The 23,936-nt window shown below is 43.3% G+C and overlaps 1 protein-coding gene across 5 annotated transcripts in view; it reads left to right on the top strand.

The window, feature by feature from the left end:
- The first annotated feature begins 409 nt into the window (after positions 1-409).
- The window catches only part of phldb1a (pleckstrin homology-like domain, family B, member 1a), a 56,272-nt gene continuing 32,745 nt past the window's right edge, over positions 410-23,936 (top strand). For 2 of the 5 annotated variants that reach the window (XM_029701700.1, XM_029701696.1), the window contains exons 1-5: positions 2,074-2,267; positions 3,663-3,786; positions 5,565-5,735; positions 13,432-13,557; positions 18,562-19,790. In XM_029701700.1, the coding sequence (XP_029557560.1) occupies positions 2,115-2,267; positions 3,663-3,786; positions 5,565-5,735; positions 13,432-13,557; positions 18,562-19,790 (1,803 nt within the window). In that variant the 5' untranslated portion in view covers positions 2,074-2,114. Of the gene's footprint in view, positions 425-2,073; positions 2,268-3,662; positions 3,787-5,564; positions 5,736-13,431; positions 13,558-18,561; positions 19,803-23,936 lie in introns of those variants that run through there. The other 3 variants (XM_029701699.1, XM_029701698.1, XM_029701697.1) reach the window with 2 other exon arrangements.

Below are 23,936 nucleotides of genomic sequence, written 5' to 3'. Positions count from 1 at the left end.
GTTTTTCAGTCGAAGTGGGCGACAGTGCGACTCCCCATAGTTGTGTTGTACCTTGTTTCCTTCCTTCAGGGAACAATATTTATGACTATTTACATTTTGTTTGGGCTCACATCAACTCAGAGGTATGGAATGTTGATGAGACTAAAAGTGAGTGAGTGAATGGTTGGAGGATTCTTGAGCTAGAGCAGACCAGACAGACATGACTCTTCAGAGTTGTCTATTGTTTGTATTTATGTGTCTACAACGTCTATGGTTTGTGTATACTGTAGTAGACATGTCTGATCCTCAGAGGCTTTTCCTCTTCACTGAGGTGAGAACATGTCCACAGCTGGGCCTAATCTACAGTATCTGTGTGTGTGTGTGTCTGTGTGTTGTGCGAGGCTGAGTCAAAGACAGTGATTCATGGTGAGGGGAAGCAGCCAGGGTAAATATATAATTTTTTACATTTACATTTTAGTCATTTAGCAGACGCTCTTATCCAGAGTGACTTACAGTTAGTGCATTCATCTTAAGATAGCTAGGTTGGACAACCACATATCACAGGCATCACAAAGTACATTTTTCCTCAATAATGTAGATATCAGTAGTCAGAGCTAGAAGGGGGGGGTGGGGGTGGGGGTCAAGTGCTGCATGTGCTGGGGTGCCAGGACAGAGAAGAGCTTGGACTGGGCTGACCGAGCGCTACCCTCTCGTTGGGGTGGGAGGGCCAAGAGACCTAAGGTGGCAGAACGGAGTGCTCGGGTTGGGGTGTAGGGTTTGAGCATAGCCTGAAGGCAGGTAGGGGCAATTCCTCTTGCTGTTCCTTAGGTAAGCACCATGGTCTTGTAGTGGATGCGAGCTTAGACTGGAAGCCAGTGGAGTGTGTGGAGGAGCGGGGTGACATGAGAAAACTTGGGAAGGTTGAAAACCTGGCGGGCTGCTGCATTCTTACCTAAGATACACACACATCTTCATTGTGTGGGTGAGTTGAAATGACCAGTGGTGGAAAAAGCACCCAATTATCATACTTGAGTAAAAGATACCTTAATTAATAGAAAGTTACTCAAGTAAAAGTGAAAATCATCCAGTAAATACTACATCAGTAAAAGTCTAAAAGTATTTGATTTTACATATACTTAAGTATCAAAAGTAAAAGTAATGTAATTGCTAAAATATACTTACGTATCAAAAGTAAAAGTATAAGTCATTTACTATTCCTCATATTAAGCAAAGCATTTTCTTGTTTTCATAATGTACGGATAGCCAGGGCACACTCCAACACTTAGACATTTACGAAAGATGCATATGTGTTCAGTGAGTTCGCCAGGCCAGAGGCAGTAGGCATGACCACGTGTTCTCTTGATAAATGTGTGAATTTGACAATTTTCCTGTCCTGCTGAAATGACCTTTTGCCATATGCCTGATATTTGTATTTATTAAGGATCCCCATTAGTTGCTGCCAAAGCAGCAACTACTCTTCCTGGGGTCCAGCAAAATTAAGGCAGTTTATACAATTTGAAAACATTACAATACATTCACAGATTTCACAACACAATGTGTGTCCTCAGGCCCCTACTTCACCACTACCACATATCTACAGTACTAAATCCATGTGTATGTATAGCGCGTATGTTATCATGTGTGTGTGCCATATGGCACCCTGTTCCCTTTATAGTGCACTACTTTTGACCAGAGCACTATAAAGGGAATAGGGTGCCATTTTGGATGGCAATAGCTTAGTATTCTACTGTTGTCCACGTAGGCAACGTTCATTAATATTGAACATCAAAAAAGATGACGGCATATTTCCTATGTTAACAAATGATCAGCTGGACAAATACATACAGCTTCTGTCTCATGGTCAGGAGATGGCGATAGAGTCTATAGGATCCATTCATGTCACTTAATAGACAGCCTACAAAGCTACAAATCAATGAGATTACTATATATTTTAGGATCTTCATTTCTCTAGTTGAGCTGTTATCTGGGACAGCAGGGATCTCTAAGGAGAGCAGTGTTTCTATATTGAGTATGTCGTGTGTGTGTGTGTGTGTGTGTGTGTGTGTGTGTGTGTGTGTGTGTGTGTGCGTGTGCATGTGGATGTGGATGTGTATGTATATGTGTGTTACTGCAGGATGTCTTCATGTGTGTCCTCTTCCCTGTGTGTGTGCCGACAGGATCTTCATGTGCCAGTAGGTGTGATTGACAATCCAGACGACATGGACAGCCTGAAAAGGAACGTATTGGAGCATAATGGACGACAGACTCACCAACACCAGGTCTTACAGGTGAGTCCTGTGTGTGTGTTTGTGTTTTTGTGTGTGCGCACGTGCCTTACAGGTGACTCAGGTGCCATGGGTGTGAGTCAGGTGCCATTATTCACATGCAGAAAGCAGTGTTTATTCAACTTAGCTGTCATGAGAGATCAAATGAAAAAGATTGAAGAGTCACTGACCCATAAGGAACAATGTGTCAGGCACAGTAAAGCGTAGTTCCGTGTGGTAAAGCGTAGTAAAGGTCAGAAAACAATAAAACCAGCGCTTACAGCGAAGGTCAGGAGATGGCCAGGGAGGAGAAGGGGCTTAAATAAACTTATGTGACATTATGAATTCTAGGAGAGAAATGTTGATTAACTTTAGACAGACAGGAGAACCCGAAAGGTCTGGGCTCAAGAGGTGAAATCAGTGGTGACTGAATAAATCCAGGGGAGCAAATTATGGTATAGCAAAAGCATTTCATCATGTAAAATGTAACAAGTAAAGCTTCTAAAATTGCTTTATCAAGTACTTACAATAAAAGCAGTAGTGTCTGTGTAATTTACAAATGCCCGCACACACGCACAGGAAATACTTATCTAGCTTGTTAAACTGCAGGTGAAAGGCTGAAACAGTGCCTTCTGGCATATTGGCTGCTTGATCTGGGCAACACTAGTTTTATCTTCATACCTTCTTCAAAGAGCAGGGAAAATGGTAACTATTTAAAGACATACTCCAAAGGCATGATGCCAAGACCTTAATTTAATGAAAGCAGTCCAAAGGTGAGTCATCTAGATGTCATAAAGCTACTCTGTTTACTTTTTATGCATTATAGGCTACATATGGAGTACATAGACTTGGATCAAATGCAAGAAAACATATCAAATAGGCCTACATTTGAATATCAGTTATTAAATATGCTTTCAAATGTCATGATTTAGTGTCCTGATAGTGTACCGTAAGACCAGTCCATATTTGACTGACACACATGGACAGTCTTGTGCTTTTGTCTTCAAAGCTAAACAGATTGGTCTCTCCCCGCATTGCCCGGAGGGGGGTGGGTGGGGGGGTGAACCCACTTATCCGGTCTAGCTAAAGCCTCTTATTAATCCTGTAAGGGAAGCAGTGGGGAGTGGGCCGTGGGCAGACATAACACAGCTTAGATTGGGCAGACACACACAGACCAGTCTGCCCTATTGTTCCAGTAACGCTTCAAGGAGTAAAGGAGAAGGGGAATCACTGGGACTCTGCTCTCAGGAAGATAGCAATGTGGACATGGGTATGCAATCACTGAAATGCAAAGATAAGGGAGTGCTAGGACTGAGCAATCATAAGTTATGTATCCTCTAAAATAAGTCTCATCTAAAATTTGTCTCATGTCTCAGGTCTCACGCCAGTTTTCTTCTGTCTTGTTTTTGTCATTACCAGAGCACTCCATTGGACCTGATCGAGATGGGCAAGTCACTGAGGTTCCAAGCAGAGCACCCCCACCTGGTCAGTCTGGGTAGTGGCCGTCTCAGCACAGCCATCACTTTGTTACCCCTGCAAGAAGGTAAGCACTTCTGCATCTCAGAAACATTAAAAGGGGTCTTCTATTCAATGCTTTGTTCACGCAGGCTGGTCTTGAAAAAAGGCCTTGTGCTGAAACCTTGAAAAAATATTGATAAATAGAGAAAACTCCTAAATGGTTTCCAGTTACACCAAGAAATATTATGACCATAAGTGACAAAAGGTCCGTTACAGGAAATGAGCTATTAAAATGTCCGTTAAAACTATTACACACATCATCCCAGACTGGTTTCCTAGAAGTATTTGAGTCTTTCCATAAGACGCTGATTGAGAATGATACCAGACATTCTTACACAGTAATGACCAAAGCTGGTACTTCTGAAGAGAAAAATCCCTAACTGATTTATTTATGGCAATATCCATCCATCCATGCACTCACTTATTCCCTGGCATAGAGCCAGCTGGTGGATGATATCATAGGCATCGGGGAGGAGGAAGAGGAGGGAGGGAGGGATGAAATGAAAGTGCCGTGCTGTAGCTGAACAGTGGAGCCAGTGTATTCAGAGCCCTGCCATATCTAATCATCCTAAGAATGACAACTAGAGGACTTTGTGATATGGAGGGGATGGAGAAGCTGAAACTGAAAACAGGGATTCATTCTAAAGGTTTGAGATACACCATAAAACACTGGGAGGGAAAAATAGGACCATGGCCTGACCTTGTTTTCACCCCCTTAAAAAACCCCAGTTGAAGCACACACACTCTCTCTCTCTCTCTCTCTCTGCACACACTCCCCCTCTGCCCTCTCACCCTCAGCATTGTAACTCTGCCAGTGCCACTGTGTTAGTTCCTCTAATGTATTATTATTCCTTTATCCACATCTGTCCGTCTGGAGGGCCCAGACGCCAGAACAAAAGGAGCAGTGCTGGGAGGCTGGAAGGAGGTGAAGTAGAATAGCCCACTGGACATGGAGATAGTGAATAGGAATCTAAGGCAGCCTGCTGGGGTATTCTCAGTGGTGTCTCTCCCCTATGTTCCAGGGCTATTTTAACAGTGTGGTGAGGCCAGGGGAAAGGCAAGGGGCTTGTTAGATGAAGAGAGGGAGGGGGCTTTTGGGGTAAAGTGTTTCACCCCTCTTGGGCTGGTGGAGTAATGTGCTCCACTCCTTGTTTCTTGTCTCTCATCCCGACTGACTGACTGACTGACTGACTGACTGACTGACTGACTGTCTGTCTGTCTGTCTGTCTGTCTGTCTGTCTGTCTGTCTGTCTGTCTGTCTGTCTGTCTGTCTGTCTGTCTGTCTGTCTGTCTGTCTGTCTGTCTGTCTGTCTGTCTGTCTGTCTGTCTGTCTGTCTGTCTGTCTGTCTGTCTGTCTGTCTAATGTAATGTAATTTATCTATTTGAAAATCAAGGTCCTAGAAGTATTCAAAATAGGAAGACAGTGGTTACTCTAATACATTCCCTCTAACCACCATTCATCTGCCATCTGCCAGTGGTCTGTCTCTATCAGGGCTAGCACCTGCTGTGAGCTTGAATCTACACTCTACAAGTGGTTTGGACCCGTGATGGCCTTGACCCCAGGCTCTATTCCTTTACTGTGACATCAGAGTGATCAGCGTTCCACTGACTGACTGTGGCTTTGAACTACAGTCCAGTCCTTCTAGAAAATAATTTACTACCAAACGTGGGCATGATATAATAAAACAGAAGAAGATAATACAATTGAATCGAATAGTTTAATATCCCAATGGTGATGTCTGATGATGTGTTTAAAGGATTCATGTTGACATGTATGTGTAACTCATCACTGTGTTGTTGCAGGGAGGACGACCCTGGGCAGTGGGAACACAGACATCCCTCTGCAGGGTCCAGGCATCACTGATCAACACTGCTATATTGACAATAGGGCCGGCAGTATCACCCTCAACCCCTGTGGGAACCATTGCTCAATGGATGGTCTCCCCGTCTCCAAGCCTGTGCGCCTTTCACAAGGTACTAAACTGTTAAATAACACATTTTTTACAATGTTATAAGAGTGATTTTTGATTATTATCTGACATTTCATGCCATAGTGTCTTCATATACCTGTACCTGTCTGTAGCCTAATATCTCCAGTTGGTCATCTCAACATGAAACCAGGTTTCCATTTCACTAAATCACCATGGTCATTAATTGAATACCGAGCTAGCTTTTTTCCCATTAATAAGAAACACAGGCAAGACATAGATAACCGCCCATGCTTTATGGCTCAGGCATGACCTTGACCTAGATGGAAGGGAAACTTGATTAAACAGGCTGTAATAACTGGTTCACACAGTCAGCCTCTCTCGCTCAATTTTCAATTACATTTCAATGTCAATTTAAAGGACTTTATTGGCATGGGAAACACATGTTTACATTGCCAAAGCAAGTGAAATAGATAATAAACTAAAGTGAAATAAACAATCAAAAATGTACAGTAAACATCACACTCACAAAAGTTCCAAAAAGAATAAAGACATTTCGAATGTCATTATGTCTATATACAAAAGGGAAAATAAATATAGGCTGTATTTACAATGGTGTTTGTTCTTCACCGGTTGCCCTTTTCTTGTGGCAACAGGTCACAAATCTGGCTGTGATTGCACACTGTGGTATTTCACCCAATAGATATGGGAGTTCATCAACCTTTTATTTGTTTACGAATTCTTTATGGGTCTCTCTCTGCATCTCTATCCTCTCTCTCTGTATCTCTATTATCTCTCTCTTTCCCTCTCTCTCGGTATCTCTATCCTCTCTCTCTGTATCTCTCTCTTTCCCTCTCTCTCTCTGTATCTCTATCCTCTCTCTCTCTCTCTCTCTCTCTCTCTGTGTGTCCTGCAGTTCCACAATTGATTTAGTTAAGTGTGCCTGTTATTACTTCTGATTTTTCTAAATGAGTAAAACAGAAAATCTATATACTCTCTTCAGTAATGTAATGTGTGGACTTTCATCCCAACCAAAGGAGATGCCATGTAAACGGTTAAAATGACCCCAATTTGACTTGGATTTTTTTAAATCTGAAAACGTTTAAGGGCTGGTTATTCATGAATCATGAATATATTTTCATATACAATAGCTAAGTGGAGTAGGGATGTATCTTTGAATGTAATCTAACCACCAAATATATACATAGGCCTAACTCTAGTCAACTTTTTCCAACATTATTAGCATGTTATAGCCTTAACACTTAATTATTTGCTGTTATGTAAAGGGCTAGGAATTGGGTGGGCTGCAGCATTGACGAGAGAAGTGGTGAGTAAGAGTAAGGCAACGCAGACTAACAATCAGGTTATAATACAATAGAAAAGTAAAACAAACTCTAATCCTGCCCTGGGTTGTGCATTCCGTTTGCAAAACTCGCAGCTCACTGGGACATGGTCACGTAATAAAACGAGCTCCACGCCCCCCTCCGGCGTTATGCAGACAGGGTTGGGCAGGCAGTTTGACAATAATATCATTTGTGGACTGGACAGCCGGTGCGTGGGACACGGAGCAAACAGACAGCTGTTAGGACGACACTGACAATAAGGCATTGGTACTCCGGATTCAGCGTTGTTGGATAAAGAAACGACGGGAAAGACAATTAGTCTGTATGTAGAAGAGTGTGGCTGAGTTCTACAATTGTTGTTGTTGCCCTCTATCTGCGTTATTTTTGGAACTTGGATAATTGGCCAGCAAAATGTTATTGATGAAACATATCACAAAATCCTGCTTAGCATAAAGGGTCTTCTAATTCACTTTAATCGGACGCTGGACATCAGCGCTTTTTGTGCTGAAGAAGCAGGACGTCAAGGAGCGCACGGAATTGTATTCATTCTTACAAAGACGCTGCAGACGCACGCGCTACATGCACGTTATAATTACATTTCAAAAGAAAGGCAGCTCTTGCTTTTAAATGACAATTATGCCAGTGAATGTATCAAATTAATTGCAGATACACGTAAGTGCATATACCTATTTGATTATTAGAGCGCAATTCCGCCACTTTTCAACCTCATATTCATTGTCTCCATATATGAAAAAGACGCGTTTATATGATCTGTGGTTAAAAAGATATGAAAGGTCCTAAAAAATGCTTCTCTGTGACATCACATTGTAGGATTAAAAGTATGAACAACAGTGATTCTCATAGTGTTTTTAAAATGTTTTAACTTTTTAACCTATGTTTTCTATGCAACGTAGAAATGCACCGTTTTCACATATGTAGACACTGGTATTGTGCTGGAGATAATTAAAATTAGGTTGAAAAGTGGTGGAATTGCCCTAATGCCTGTTACATTCCTAATTGTGTGAGAGTCATTTTCATAAGGTGTGCTGAGCACCAAGATTGGATATGTTGGGGTGGGCGGTCATTGCTTTGTTGATGAAAAAATACCAATGCTTTATTACACAGACACTGTTTGCAAACAGTTCATGAGCTGTTATTGTAGTGAACAGGTGAGGGGGACAGGGATTATTTAAAATACTCTTTGAAGAGGTAGAGTTTCAGATGTTTTCGGAAGATGGGCAGGGACTCTGCTGTCCTAGCTTCAAGGAGAAGCTGGTCCGGCCGTTTGGGTGCCAGGACAGAGAATAGTTTGGACTGGCCAATAGACCAGAGGTGGCAGAATGGGGTGCTCGGGATGGGGTGTAGGGTTTGAGCGTAGCCTGAAGGTAGGGAGGGGCAGTTCCTCTTGCTGCTCCACAGGCAAGTACCATGGTCTTGTAGTGGATGCGAACTTTGACTGGAAGCTAGTGCGGAGGAGCGGAAATGACATGGGAAAACTTGGGAAGGTTGAACACCAGGCAGGCTGCAGAGTTCTGGATAAGTTGTAGGGGTTTGATGGCACAAGTGGGGGCCTAGCCAATAGCGAGTTGCAGTATTCCAGACAAGTGGGGATGACAAGTGCCTGCATTATGACCTGTGCTGCTTCCTTTGTGAGTTAGGGCCGTACTCTACGAATGTTGTAGTGCATGAACCTGCAGAAGCGAGTAATTGCTTTGATGTTTGCAGAGAACGACAGGGTGTTGTCACACCAAGGATCTTTGCACTCTGGGAGGGGGACACCGTGGAGTTGTCAACCATGATGGAGAGGTCTTGGAGCGGGCAGGCCTTCCCTGGGAGGAAGAGCAGCTCCGTCTTGTTGAGTTTGATGTGGTTGGCAGACATCTAAGATGAGATATCTGCCAGGCACGCAGAGATGTGTGTCACCACCTGGGTGTCAGAAGGGAGGAATGAGAAAAGTAGTTAAGTGTCACCTGCATAGCAATGATAGGAGAGACCATGTAAAGATATGACAGAGCCGAGGGACTTGGTGTGTAGAGAGAAGAGGAGAGGGCCTAGAACCGAGCCCTGGGGGACACCAGTAGTGAGAGTGCGGAGTGAAGACACAGATCCTCGCCACATCACCTGGTAAGTGGCCTGCCAGGTAGGATGCAATCCAAGAGTGTGCTGAGCCTGAGACGCCCATCTCTGAGAGGGGTAGGATCTGATGGTTCATGGTGTCAAAGGCAGTGGATAGATCTGGGAGGATGAGAACAGAGGAGAGAGCTTTGGTAGTGCGGAGAGCATCCGTGACACAGAGAATAGCAGTCTCGGTTGAGTGACCCATCTTGAAGCCTGACTGTTTAGGGTCAAGAAAATCTTTCTCGGAGATAGTGAGAGAGTTGGTCGGAGACCAAGAAAGAAAGGATACTGGTCTGTAGTTCTTTACGTCAGAGGAGTCGAATATGGGTTTTTTGAGGAGGGGAGTGACTTGGTCCATTTTGAAGTCAGAGGGGACGCAGCCAGTGGTCAGGGATGAGTTGATGAGGGAAGTGAGGAATGAGAGAAGGTCTCGAGATGGTCTGGAGAAGGGAGGAGGGGATGGGGTCTGCAGGCATGTTGTCAAGCATTTTATCAATGTTATATGTCATATTAGTACATTATTATTTACAGTATGTCTTGCATATGTTTTAATCTTGTGTTGTCTATGTGTGTCATTCATTTAATTAAATTGTATTTTAATACAAACCTTGGCTGTCATCTCCTACACGACGCGGTCATCTCTGTGCCTTGACTCGTTCCCTCAGCACATTGGCATATTCGAGGTTGCCGAGTGCACTTGCCTTGGTGCTCTGTAGGGTCCTGGCGACTGCTTCACAGGGCCAGAACAGTGCTTCACTACACAGCCTGTTTGTGTAGTCACTCGATTTTTGCTCTCGTTTCCCCTTGACACTCTTGTCATCCTTCTGTATGTTGAGTGTGGAGAGGAGAGTGCTGCAGACAAGCGAGATGGCTTTTGTGCGCATGCACCACCTGGTTGGACACAGGCCTAGGATATTGGTCACTACTTCTTCCACACCAAAAAGAGACTTGTACAACTGTTTACGCTTGTGTGATTCCCTTATGACGACTGACACGCCCTGCACAAAGTTCATTGTGTCAGCCACAAGGCTCACCTTGCACAAAACTTCTTGCAAAATCAGATCCAGTGAATGGTGACTACAGTGCACATACTGCACATGGACCCTGGACAGTCGAGTCTGCACACCTGAAAAACGGTTTGACGTGCTTGCTCCGTCAAAGCAATATCCCTGGAGCTGTTCCATGACAATGTTTAACAACGCAAAAAGATGTCCTTCACACACAAGAACAGATTTTCAGCCGTAGAGTCGGGGGCCGTTGTAAAAACCTCCAAAACTCAGTTTGACACCAGGTTCTGGTCGACGTACTGGAGATTGTTCCATAGTGCACACGTCAGCGGTGCCATCATCAGTCAGGCCATAGAAGAGACACTGATACGCGAGACACAATCACCCTCTGTACGGCGTGAGCCAGTTGTTGAATAATCTCATTCTGTATCGTGTCCCACATCCAGTTGTCTCTCCTGAGAACCCATTCCTGTTCCTTTGGTAGACTGTAAATGGGTTCTATCATCGACTTGTAAAGCACACTGTCACGAGTTGTGTCACCCCAGCTTCGTTCCTGGCAATGCACTGTCCTGTAACAGCCATATCTGAAACGGCTATCCGCTTAAACATTTTCCTCATTGATAACATTTTTCTTCACTGTTTTAATGCATGTGAAGCAAAGCACTCATTCATCTTCCTAAACATAATGCAGCCACTGACATTTTGCCAATCAACCTGGCTTAAAAGCACAGGAGAAGTTTTCTGTTCCAAATTGCCTCCCTGGGGAAGGCAGTCATCCTTCAGCTGGAATGGCTGATTAGCTAGCTTTGCCTTGGTTGCCAGAGTGCAGTAGGCCTAGCATGCTCCTCTGCCTGGGGCCGGGCTAACGTGGAGCTGTGGCAGTTGGTGGAGTTAGCATCTTGCTCCATGGAGGCTATGGTTTTGGTGCCAGTGACGTTACTGGTGGCTTACTGCTGCAGGTACTAGATGCAGCAGACCCAGGGTTTTCATCTGTTAGGGCTGCTGTGATGGCAGTTTTTTTTGGTTGGCTAGTACCAGGATTGAAGAAATCTGAAATTATTTCTGAGATGTTTTGATTGACCTTGATCTTGTAAATGCTAACTGCTAGCCTACAGGAAGGAATGAACCGGAAAACTTCAACATCACCGTAGTGCACTGTAGCTTACAGTATAAATATTTGATAAAAAAAATAAAAATTCTCTCCCCTACCCCAAATCCCATTATTATTTATATCAATAATGCAATGGATATTTTTGTAAAAAAGGTTTTGGTGCAACAACACAAATTCTGACACCTCTTCTGCAGGGGGTGCTGCCGTTTTGCCATTTCACCACAATTTGACGACATCACGACAACTTGCGGGCAGTGGGTTGAGAAAAACAACATTAAAAACTGTATAACAAAAAATGTATATATATATATATACTGTATACCACCACCTAAAAGGGCACTTGGCAAGTGGGAAGGCAAAGGGACATGTGCTCTGCAGAGGTAGACTCTCTATCTGTGCATGTGCGTGGGAGTGAACTATTTTAAGGGTGAAATTTAACAATATACTTTAGGCAACTCACCTGTTGTTCATCTCTCTCTCTCTCTGCCTGCTATTCCACTGGCTTGTTCCTAGAATGTATGTGCTGTTCTTGTTACCGTTAAAACATCTCCCCTTGACCCTTTCACCGTGGATCTGGACCACCACGTGCTGTCACCCTAGCTCCCTCCCTTCACACCTGCCCTAGAATGGAACGTGGTTCACATTCCACTGTTGTTGTGTCAATACAGTAGATTGTCACTGGCGCTAAGGAACATTTTGACCGGGATCCTCTGACCAACCAAATGTTGGCTAACAAATATTTATTGTGCCATATTGTATTTTCAGGTTTTTTTTCTTTATTTTCAGTTCATTTGTAAATCTTTTATAGTATTGCATTTATTTCTCAGTGTTTCTGAATTAATTGCTTATTATATCTCAGTGTGTGCTCGATGCCTCCCCTCATTTCTGATCCTTTGCTGGGTGCGCAATATCAAGTGTGTGCGCGCCTAATAATTTACTGTGGTCTCAATCAAATGAGCCATAGGCTATACGAAGTGCATGAGTGGAGAAGCACATGGTAAAGTTATATTTATAAGACAATTTCCTAAATATGATAGGCTATTAACATCAAAATTGCTATGTTGCATGTAATGCTTTTGAGACGAGGAAGAGTTTCTCAAACGCCATATCTAAGGCTCTGGTCTAAAATATATTTTGCTTAAGGGGGTCATCCATTTTCATTTCTTAGTGGTACAATTTTCTCCATGTACCACTTATTATAAATAACGCACAGTCCCTTAGGTCTACAGGACATTATGTAATTTCTCTCTCAGTGATTTTGTGTTGGCTGAGACTTGTCCTACACAGCGTCTCCTAACATGTTACCTCATAGACAGTCTATAGATTTATGACTCTCTCGATCTCTGTTTCTCTCTCTCTCACTCTCTCTTTCACTGATTATTCTGCTCACACAGCCAGGGACATTTTCATAATTAAATGGCCTTTAGAAGTCATAACTCACCACGAGGTGTCTATCCTCCACTGAAACACACCTGGCTGAGATTGATTAATCAGCTCTTTACTCACTACAAAGTCACCAGCCAGCCCTGAGTGGTCTGAGTGGTGTGAGTCAGAGACAATGACTGTGTATGAATGAGTCGGAGATGACGAGAAGAGTACGAATAGAAACAAGGACTAAGCTTCATCATTCTGTTTTGATATAGGTTTGTGTGTGAGGTGTGTGGAAAGCTTAAAGATGCAGCGCTGGCTATCTATTTCTATCATGATGGATGTGAACCACACCTGGAAGTACCAGCTTGACTCTCAGATGTATAGTGCCAGGAGAAGTAGTAAACTAAGGACTGGATTAAATCCGTAGCGCTGAAGATCAGCGTTGTCGAAATGTAAAAGTCATTTTCGATTGAGCCGACATACTGTATGCAGCGTTTACCGTGAATTAAGTCTCCGCGATTGCGGAAACATCGCCTTTTAAATATCAATCAAGTTACAACGCTGATGTTGGGTGCTGTGGATTTTACCTAGCAAGCAAGCATAGATTGGATCATTGTCGTTTTGGCAAACGCGGTTCGCAGGTGGCAAATTTCCATTCCACCCATAGAGATCCTATTAAATTACTCTAATTCCTAATTCTATGGTTCCACCACCATTGGGATGCATGTTAACACAGTCTTGGAAGCCTAACCTTCCTAATCTCCTACAGTACTCATTCTCTTGTCCCTCCAGGGTGCATGCTGTGTTTTGGTCAGTCAGCCTTTTTCCGCTTCAACCACCCAGAAGAGGCCCTCAGAATGAAGAGCATGCTGCCTGGAGGAAGCCAGGGGCCCAGTGCCTACAAGAGCCATCACACAGGTAACCATCACACCACACCAACTCACATCACACTACACTACACAGCATGCTGCCTGGAGGGAGCCAGGGGCCCAGTGCCTACAAGACCCACCACACAGGTAACCATCACATCTCAACACTATAGGAACCACACAGGTAATGATAGAGCAAGTGTACTCAACTGCTATTTGAGAAGTTCCGGTAAAACACATTTTCATTTATTGGCATAGTAACAAAAACGTCTCGCAATCCATGCAACCCCAAACTGTTCAAACTGCTCACGCCTTTCTTGTTGGACATTTTAAAGCTCAGTTCCTGCAATTCTACACATTTTGCCATGGAGTGGAAAGAACATTGTGCAGTTTTCTAAGCTAATTTGCTGAAATTCTACACATTATACAATGGCGTATGTGTGTTCATATGATACCTGAGTGACTCAACAAAATCAATGGGGGTCCCCTGGGGGTTGAGGCCCCTGGGCACGTATTCTGGCCATGTTAACTACAAGATTTAGATAGCTTGTTAGGTAAGTTAAGCTATCTAGTTAACATGGGCTAGTAGTTGATCGACTGGACATTTCTGACAGGTTATAAATAGCTCTCTAAGGTCTGTCAGTGAATGACATAACAAGAGGAAAACTACCCAAGCGCTACCAAATTTCAAAATGACACTTTGGGCATTTTATTATTATATCTCTCAACAGCAGTAAGTTGAAAATCAGACTGAGTTCCCTCAAAAATGAAATAAATCAATAAATTATTTCTGGGTCCGGATCGCGGTCCGCCAGTTGAGTACAGCTGTGATAAAACATGCTGCAAGGTAATGACATCACACAGGTAAAGACCAGCGTCTAACCATCGCATCATATCACATGACATGACATCATAGCTCTACACTGTAGGATTCATACAGGTAAAGATCAGCATCAAGCCATCATAATAGACCAAATAGGAAACCCGCAATTTATGTCAGATTTAGTGTTTCAAACTCATTGTAATCAATGACAGAGAGTAGTAGACACCCTGTCTGGTGACATTTAGTTGACACTACAGAAATATGCACTAGCTGAACAAACCAATACATCAAGCTACTGTACCCGATATGAATTGATTGTAATTAATGAGGTGGTCAGGGTTTCTAGATCACTGAAGGGACAAAGGAAAGAAGGAATATAGATAGCGCTCCCCCTCCCTCTCGTATGGCACCACTTTGAGCCTATTGTGAAAGACTGCCCCTTAAGGTCTGTACCCTAGTTAGGACACTGTCTCGCTGTCAGTTCTCTTGGCTCGACGTGTGGCAAAACATATTGTTGCAATATGTGGTGGGTGGTGGGTGTGTCCATTGTGTAGGGGTCAAAGATTGTAATTTTATGGACAACAAGACAATCTCCTAATAGAAGAAATGACTGTAGAGTATTAGCCTTTATACCACAGCGTCATGCACATTAGATAGGAGTCTACCGGTGCTGAGCACATGCCCCTTTGTCCTCCCACTCGCCAAGTGCCCTTTTGGGTGGTGGTGGTGTGTGTGTGTGTGTGTGTATATATATATATATATATATATATATATATATATATATATATATATATATATATATATATATATATATATATATATATATATATATATATATATAAATATATATATATATATATATATATATATATATATATATATATATATAAATATATATATATATATATATATATATATATATATATATATATATATATATATATATATAAATATATATATATATATATATATATATATATAAATATATAAATATATATATATATATATATATATATATATATATATAAATATAAATAACACACACACACACACACACACACACACACACACACACACACACACACACACACACACACACACACACACACACACTACCGGTTAAAAGTTTTAGAATACCTACTCATTCAATGGTTTGTCTTTATTTTTACTATTTTCTACATTATAGAATAATAGTGAAGACATCAAAACTATGAAAGAACACATATGGAATCATGTAGTAACCAAAAAAGTGTTAAACAAATCAAAATATATTTTATATTTGAGATTCTTCAAATCGCCACCCTTTGCCTTGATGACAGCTTTGCACATTCTTGGCATTCTCTCAACCAGCTTCATGAGGAATCCTTTTCCAACAGTCTTGAAGGAGTTCCCACATATGCTGAGCACTTGTTGGCTGCGTTTCCTTCACTCTGTGGTTCAACTTATCCCAAACCATCTCAATTGGGTTGAGGTCGGGTGATTGTGGAGGCCAGTTCATATGATGCAGCACTCTCCAAATAGCACTTACACAGTCTGGAGGTGTGTTTTGAGTCATTGTCCTGTTGAAAAACAAATGATAGTCCCACTAAGCCTAAAGCGGATGGGATGACGTATCACTGCAGAATGCTATGGTAGCCATGCTGGTTAAGTGTGCCTTGAATAATAAATAAATCACAGACAGTGTCACCAGCAAAGCATCCCCACACCATCATGCTTCACGGTGGGAACCACACATGGGAAGATCATCCGTTCACCTACTCTGCGTCTCACAAAGACACGGCGGTTGGAACCAAAAATCTCAAATTTGGACTCATCAGACCAAAGGACAGATTTCCACCTTTCTAATGTCCATTGCTCATGTTTCTTGGCCCAAGCAAGTCTCTTTGTCACGTTCTGAATCAAATTCAAATTCCCTGTCATAAAGGAGCCAAGGCGCAGCGTGCCGGTAATTCCACATCTTTATTGACGGAAACCAAAACAAAAGACAGGTACGCAGCAATAAACGTTACGCACTGTGCCAAACACACACAGAAAATACAATAACCCACAAACACAGGTGGGGAACAGGCTGCCTAAGTATGATTCCTAATCAGAGACAACGATAGACAGCTGCCTCTGATTAGGAACCATACTCGGCCCAACAAAGAACTACAAAAACAACATAGGCATACAACACATAGAATGCCCACCCCATGTCACACCCTGACCTAACCAAACAGAGAAAAACGACTCTCTCATGCCAGGGCGTGACACTCTTCTTCTTATTGGTGTCCTTTAGTAGTGTTTTTTTTGTTGTTGCAGAAATTTGACCATGAAGGCCTGATTCATGCAGCCTCCTCTGAATAGTTGATGTTGAGATGTGTCTGTTACTTGAACTCTGTGAAGCATTTATTTGGGCTGCAATCTGAGGTGCAGTTAACTCTAATGAACATATCCTCTGCAGCAGAGGTAGCTGTGGGTCTTCCTTTCCTGTGGCGGTCCTCATGAGATCCAGTTTCAACGTAGAGCTTGATGGTTTTTGCGACTGCACTTAAAGGAACTTTTAAAGTTCTAGACATTTTTTGCATTATCTGACCTTCATGTCTTAAAGTAATGATGGACTGTCGTTTCTCTTTGCTTATTTGAGCTGTTGCCATAATATGGACTTGGTCTTTTACCAAATAGGGCTATCTTCTGTACACCACCCCTACCTTGTCACAACACAACTGATTGGCTGAAACGCATTAATAAGGAAAAACATTCCCCAACTTAGTTTGTGCATTCATCTTAAGATGAATTAAGATGAATGCACAGCTAGGTGGGACAACCACATATCACAGGCATAGTAAGTACACTTTTCCTCAATAAAGTAGCTATCAGCAAAGTCAGAGTAGGAAAAGGGGGCAGGGAGGAGTCAAGTGCAAGTGTTGGTTCAGGAAAGTATGGGGGGGGGGACTCTGCTGTTCTAACTTTAGGGGAAGCTGGTTTAACCATTGGGGTGCCAGGACAGAGAAGAGCTTGGACTGGGCTGAGGGGAGCTGCCCTCCTGTAGGGTTTGGGGGGCCAAGAGACTGGAGGTGGCAGAACGGAGTGCTCCCCCCAGCAGTAACAACAACAACAACCAACAATAACAAACGGATGGAAATGGTGCCAGGCCCATCATCACAAGAGAGTGAGTCGTTCGGTGGCTTGAAGATGTCCTACTTCACCATTAATGGCAGCGTCCTATTTAATTTCAAAAAGTAGCTGGCAAGACATCTAGCTGTGAAGAACCTAGCAAGCTAAGCTGGTTAAGCCCTAACTCCTGATATCACAACAACTAATTCAATTATTGTCATCTTTTTTTTTAAACTTGTGTCTTGGTGTTTTTGTAAAACCAAAACAAAAGTTTTACATTGATGGAATATATTTTTTATGCTATTATTATAGGCTTAAGTAAAAAAAAAAACTGTTACAGATCTGAGTTATCTTGTTGCAGGTGTGTTGGACACAATGCAATAACTTAAAAGAAAAGAGAAACAAACACACTGCTCTTATTATATTAATGCAATACATTTTGTATGCCGTGATATACACTGTAGATAGGCTATAAGGCTAAGGCTTAGCTACAAACTAGCTGGCGCTAGTGCTGTCAAATAGTCCCACGTGCAATCAAAGGATGTGCTACTTTGATGAGTGAAGAACCTTAGCAAGCATGCATAGTGATCGAAACGAACGACTGGATCCAAAGATATAGAAGCCTCTATACACTTTATTGTGTCTTAATTCTGGCCCACTGCCTGTGCTGATGATGTGTCTTGGCCTGTGCTGTGGGTGGTGCTGACTGAGAGTCCATTCTCCTCTGACCTTAGTGCTGCAGCTGGTCTGAGAGCCGCACCCGATCGTGTGTGTGTGTGTGTGTGTGTGTGTGTGTGTGTGTGTGAGAGAGAGAGAGAACCACACTTTCCTGACTGGGCCCAGTGAGATTGCACTGGGCCCAGTGAGCCTGTGATTGAAGTAGAGAGTGTTTAAATTTAGCAGCCCCAGATCCCTATAGGATTACAGCACACACAGCTGAGAAACAAAACTTACAACACACACAGGGTGTGGTCACAGTAGCCTATATACAGTACTGGATGTTTTAATAGGATATAAAATACTTGTGGGTGTGTCTGTCTGTCTCTGTCATTGTTGATGTGTGAAGACTACTTTAGAAACATACAGTATATACCTTTAAAACACTGACTGGTTCCTTTTCCTGTCTTACCATAGACTCCCACACGGTGCTGAATGGGAACCACCAGCCTGCCCCCTGTGAGAGGACCCGTTCCAGCTCTGGCCCACACCCAGGCCCCCTGACCAGCACCATAGAGAGGGACCTCCAGGACATCATGGACTCTCTGGTGATGGATGACGTCCAGTCCTCCGGGAAGCTGGCCCACAACCCCATTCCTCAGTCCCCCCTCTCTCCCATGCTGAATGGGGGAGGACGTTACCTGCTCTACCCTCCCACCAGCCCTGGGGCCATGTCCATGGGCTCCAGCTATGAGAACGCCTCCCCGCTCGGCCCCTTCTCCCCGCTCTCCTCTCCTCTGTCGGCTGCCAGTAGTGATGCTTTCCCGGGGCCTGGTACTCCTGCAGTGCCTGCCCGCTCCTCCAGCTACACCCTCACCACCCAGACCCCTGTCACCCAGCCACGGACCACCCCTCCTGGGGGCTACAGTGGACCTGCTGATGTGCAGAGGGTCCCGGAGAGCCCCAGGCCTCTGAGGAGGACCCTAGCGGAGGCCTTGCCAAGCCCCACTGCTTCCCGTAGAGGCGTGGGTCAGGACAGCCCAATAGGCAGTTCAGAGACTCCCAGAGCAGTACATGGACCATCCCATATCCCAGTCTCCAGCACCAGACTAAACTCTAAGTTCTCTGGATGTCAGGCATCCACGGCCCCCTCCAGCCCTAGGGTGAAGGTGGGCGGCTTAGGCTCTCGTCCTCCCAGCCCCCAGCACCTCTTCCAGGTCCAGTCCCACACAGACAGCCCTCAGCAGACACGTAGGACCCCAGAGCCCTCTGGACCCTCCAGCCTGAGGGAGCTACCCCCTCCCAGCCCCTCCATGTCTCGTAGAGGGGCTTCTCCAGCACAGGGCTCTCTCCAGGATAGGGGGCTGCGAGCCAGGAGTCCCTCTCCCACCTCCGGGGGAGGCAGGCAGCAGAAGGGCAGCCCGGGTATCGCCATCACCCCAGCCCTGGGCTCTCTGTCTGGGTCTGGGACAGGAGCTGGGCCCTCTCCTCTCACGAGCCCCCAGGGACAGAGGAAGAAGTCTGGTAGTGCTGGGGCCACCAGGGACCCAGCTGGAGCATCTAGGGACCCCAAGGGGCCTGTACGGCCCCGGACCCGGGAACGCAAGAACAGCATCTCAGAGATCAGCGACAACGAGGATGAGCTGCTGGAGTACCACCGCTGGCAGAGAGAGGAGAGACTCCGCGAGCAGGAGATGGAGAAGCTGGTGAGTATTCAGGTGTGTGTGTGGAGGTGGGCGGCTATATGTGCTCAGAGGAGTGGAGTTGTAAAAAGAGGGGGTGGTGTCTATATGTGCTGGGTGGGTGTTCCAGTCCAGAGGAAGCTTGCCTTGCAATTGACTGCTGCTCCCCCGCTCCTGTGTTGGGTATATATAGCAGTCAGTGAGACACCCACGCTCTCAGCACATGGACTTTCAGACTCCCTAAGGAATTTACACAAGCATGTCACTCTGATTGCGTCCCAAATGACACCCTATTCCCTACAGTGGGCTCCAAAATTACTGGCACCCCTGACTAGCAATGCACAAACAATACTTAAAAAATATAAACAATATAATTACAGAGAGAAACTCAAAATACCAGCATGTGAGAAATACTGTATTTTGTTAATGTTTCAATGGAATGCACCAAAATTATTTACTGATTTAATTAAAAATCTATGTCCTCCAAATCAAGGTTTCACAATTAAGGCACTCTTAAAGATTATTGTAAATTGTAAACATCTATCAACATTATTGTAAATTGTAAACATCTACCAAAATTAAACCAGGAATTAAATTCCACTTATTTTAGTTTATCTTAGGAGCTATATTGAGCCATTACATCACTGTTTCACTAGGGTATACAAATGAGGTAACACGCATGCAATATCCCTTTAACATCCAACACCATGAAGAAAACAAAAGAACTGGCAGTTCAAAAGAGACAGATGGTCGTAGACCTTCATAAATCTGGTAATGGCTACAAGAAGATCCACAAACGATTGAATATATCACTGAGCACTGTCAGGGTAATTGTAAAAAAATTCTAAAGATACGGAACAGTTGAAAACCTCACGGGTAGAGGAGGGAAATGCATTTTGCCCCCCAGGATAGCGAGGAGGATGGTGAGAGAAGCAACAAAATCTCCAAGAATCACTGTGAAATAATTGCAGGCTTTGGTGGCGTCTTGGGGTCACCAGGTTTCAAAAAGCACCATCAGACGCCACCTTCACAACCACAGGCTCTTTGGAAGGGTTGCCAGAAGAAAGCCCTTTCTGACCCCAAGACACAGTCGCAAGCGCTTTGAGTTTCCTAAACATCATTTAAATTATGACTGGAAGAAGGTGCTCTGGTCAGATGAGACCAAAATTGAACGTTTTGGTCAGATTTGGCATGTTTGGCATCGAAACAGAGATGCATTCAAAGAGAGGCACCTCATACCCACGGTGAAATATGGTGGTGGGTCAAAGATGTTTTGGGGCTGTTTTAATTTCAGAGGTCCAGGGGCACTGGTTAAGATTGATGGCATAATGAATTCCACCATGTATCAGGCAATTTTGGCTGACAATCTGGTTGCCTCTGCCAGAAGGCTGGGACTTGGCTCTAGGTGGACTTTCCAACAAGACCCCAAACATACCTCAAGATCCACACAGAAATGGTTCTGTGACAACAAAATCAATGTTCTGCCATGGCCATCTCAGTCGCCGGACCTCAATCCAATCGAAAACCTGTGGGCTGAGTTGAAGAGGGCAGTTGATAAGCGCAAACCCAAAAATGTGAAGGATCTTGAAAGGATCTGAATAGAGAAATGGTCCAAAATCCCTCCAAATGTGTTCCTTAACCTTGCCAAACATTACAGGAAAAGACTCCATGCTGTTTGTTATCCTTGCCAGAGGTGGTGGCACTAAGTACTAAATGCCAATAATTATGAAACCTTGATTTTGGTGAAATTTATTTTCTATTAAATAATTGTGTGATTTTGGTTGGTTCCATTGAAAAATGTATAAAGTACAGTATTTCTCACATGTTGGTATTTTGAGTTTCTCTATAATTATATTGTCTATATTTTTTTAAGTATTGTTTGTGCATTGCCAGTCAGGGGTGCCAGTAATTTTGGAGCCCACTGTATATAGTGCACTACTTTGGACCAGAGCTCTGTGGGCTCTGGTCAAAAGGAGCTCACTTTTTAGGGAATAGGGTGCCATTTGGGGGACACACCTCTGACTGAGCCCAGGGGCAGGGTGGCTCAGTCACCTGGCACACACACACACACACACACACACACACACACACACACACACACACACACACACACACACACACACACACACACACACACACACACACACACACACACACACACACACACACACATACCAGTAGCTCAGGGATCTGGGTTCGTGCTCCTGGCAGATAGCAGCTGATGAGACCACGGGGGGGAGGGGGGGGGGACGCTATTTCAGGAGCCAAGAAGTCTCTGGGAACAAACAGGACAGTTATTGACAGCATTTTGCAATAAGCATGGGAGAGAGCCAGAGAGGGGGCAGAGTGTTAGCATGTATGGAAGAAAGGTCAGGGTGGTCAGAGCTGTGAGTTGGGAGGGAATGTGTCAGGGGCCTCATTTATAAACTTTGCGTACGTCCAAAATATACCCCAAAACTTGCGTGAGTCAGTTTTCACGCAAAACTTGGCATTTATAAAAACGGAACTTGACATTAGAAAGTGCTTAACTTACCGCAAACTTTAGACAATGCGTACACATATCTAGTGGTTGAAGTTTTGCATTACAAGCAGGTAAGTAGTATTTTATGAAAATGGGTTATATGATGACACCCTTATGCATAAAAAAGGGAAATATTGTAACAAGATGCAATCATTTGCCGTTAGTGAAATGAGCTAAAATCTTTCTTTTTTCTTTGCAATCTAAAATAATTACAAAATGGAATATAGTTCATATGAATGTATTTCATTTCCATTATCATTTACAGAATAAATTCCTCACCTTTTCTGACTGTGATGGTTTCAAATAAAATAATAAATTATAATACAATTGTATTTGTCACCAAGACACATGCAACAGGTGTAGACTGTATGGTGAAATGCTTACTTACGAACTCTTCCCAACAGAGGTAAAAATAAGAAAAAATATAAATAATAACACAAGAGGAATAAAATACTAAGTGGTGATGCAGTCGGTCAAGATGCTCTCAATGGTCCAGCTGTGGAACTTTTTGAGGATCTGAGGGACCATGTCAAATCTTTTCAGCCTCCTGAGAGGGAAGAGGCATTGTCGTGCTCTCTTCAAGACTGTGTTTGTGGAGCATGTTAAGTGCTTAGTGATGTCCCAATGACACAAAAACCCCAATATCAAGAATTACTCCAATCACAATTGGATCAGAGAGTCCAACGTTGGAATAGTATTCAAATCTATTGTTCATGTAAATAGATTTTTAAAAAAGCCTATGTGCATATTGGCTACATGTCCAAACTGATCCTGACATGAGGGAGGCACTAGAAAATGTAGCCAAACTTTAATGAGGCTTTTAATTACATAAAAATAGGCTAAATAGAATTTTGAAATGATTTAACCATACATTTAATTGTTTCAAACCTGGACATTTTATGTAATTTTATGAAGCATGTCTTACTTTGTTTCAGAATAGCCTAGCTTAGCTGTCACGTCCTGACCAGCAGAGGGCGTAATGGTGTTAGTTTTGGTCAGGATGTGGCAGGGGTTTTGTGTGTGTGAATGGTTGTGTTGGTGATTGGGACTCCCAATTGAAGGCAGGTGTGTTGAGTTGCCTTTGATTGGGAGTCCTATATAGGAGTGTGTGTTTTTCTTTGGGGTTGTGGGTAGTTGTTTTTGCACTGCGTTTAGTTAGCCTGCAAAACTGTTGCTGTCTTGTTTATTGTTTTTTCACCGTGGATGCTTTACTCCTTTTTAAAAAATTAAAATATGAGTATCCACATTCCCGCTGCGCCTTGGTCTTCTCTCCAGTACGACAACTGTTACATTAGCCAAAATATGACCATGGAAATGTTGAGGGATTTATTTTATAAACATGCTATTGAAACAAGCATTTCATTTCTAACAGATAAAAATTGCATTTTGGAACATTCATGGATAGCATACAGCCATGTGCATATTGTTGAGCTTATAATATAAAGAAATACAACTTTATCAACATTGTAAGCTAAATGGTCAACCTCATTGATTTTTAAAAATGTGCAGTGGTTGTATGAATTTTGGATCTGCCATCCCAGATCTGTTCGAGTCTGTTTTGTACCGTAGACATATTTTTCATCTTCCCAGAGAGATAGGACGCCTTTAATTTCAAGCCCTGGAGGGAATTATTTTATAAAGACATGAAA

The sequence above is a fragment of the Salmo trutta genome, chromosome 19, assembly GCF_901001165.1.
Source record: "Salmo trutta chromosome 19, fSalTru1.1, whole genome shotgun sequence".
Classification (NCBI taxonomy): domain Eukaryota; kingdom Metazoa; phylum Chordata; class Actinopteri; order Salmoniformes; family Salmonidae; genus Salmo; species Salmo trutta.
This window is presented reverse-complemented; position numbering and strand designations above follow the sequence as displayed.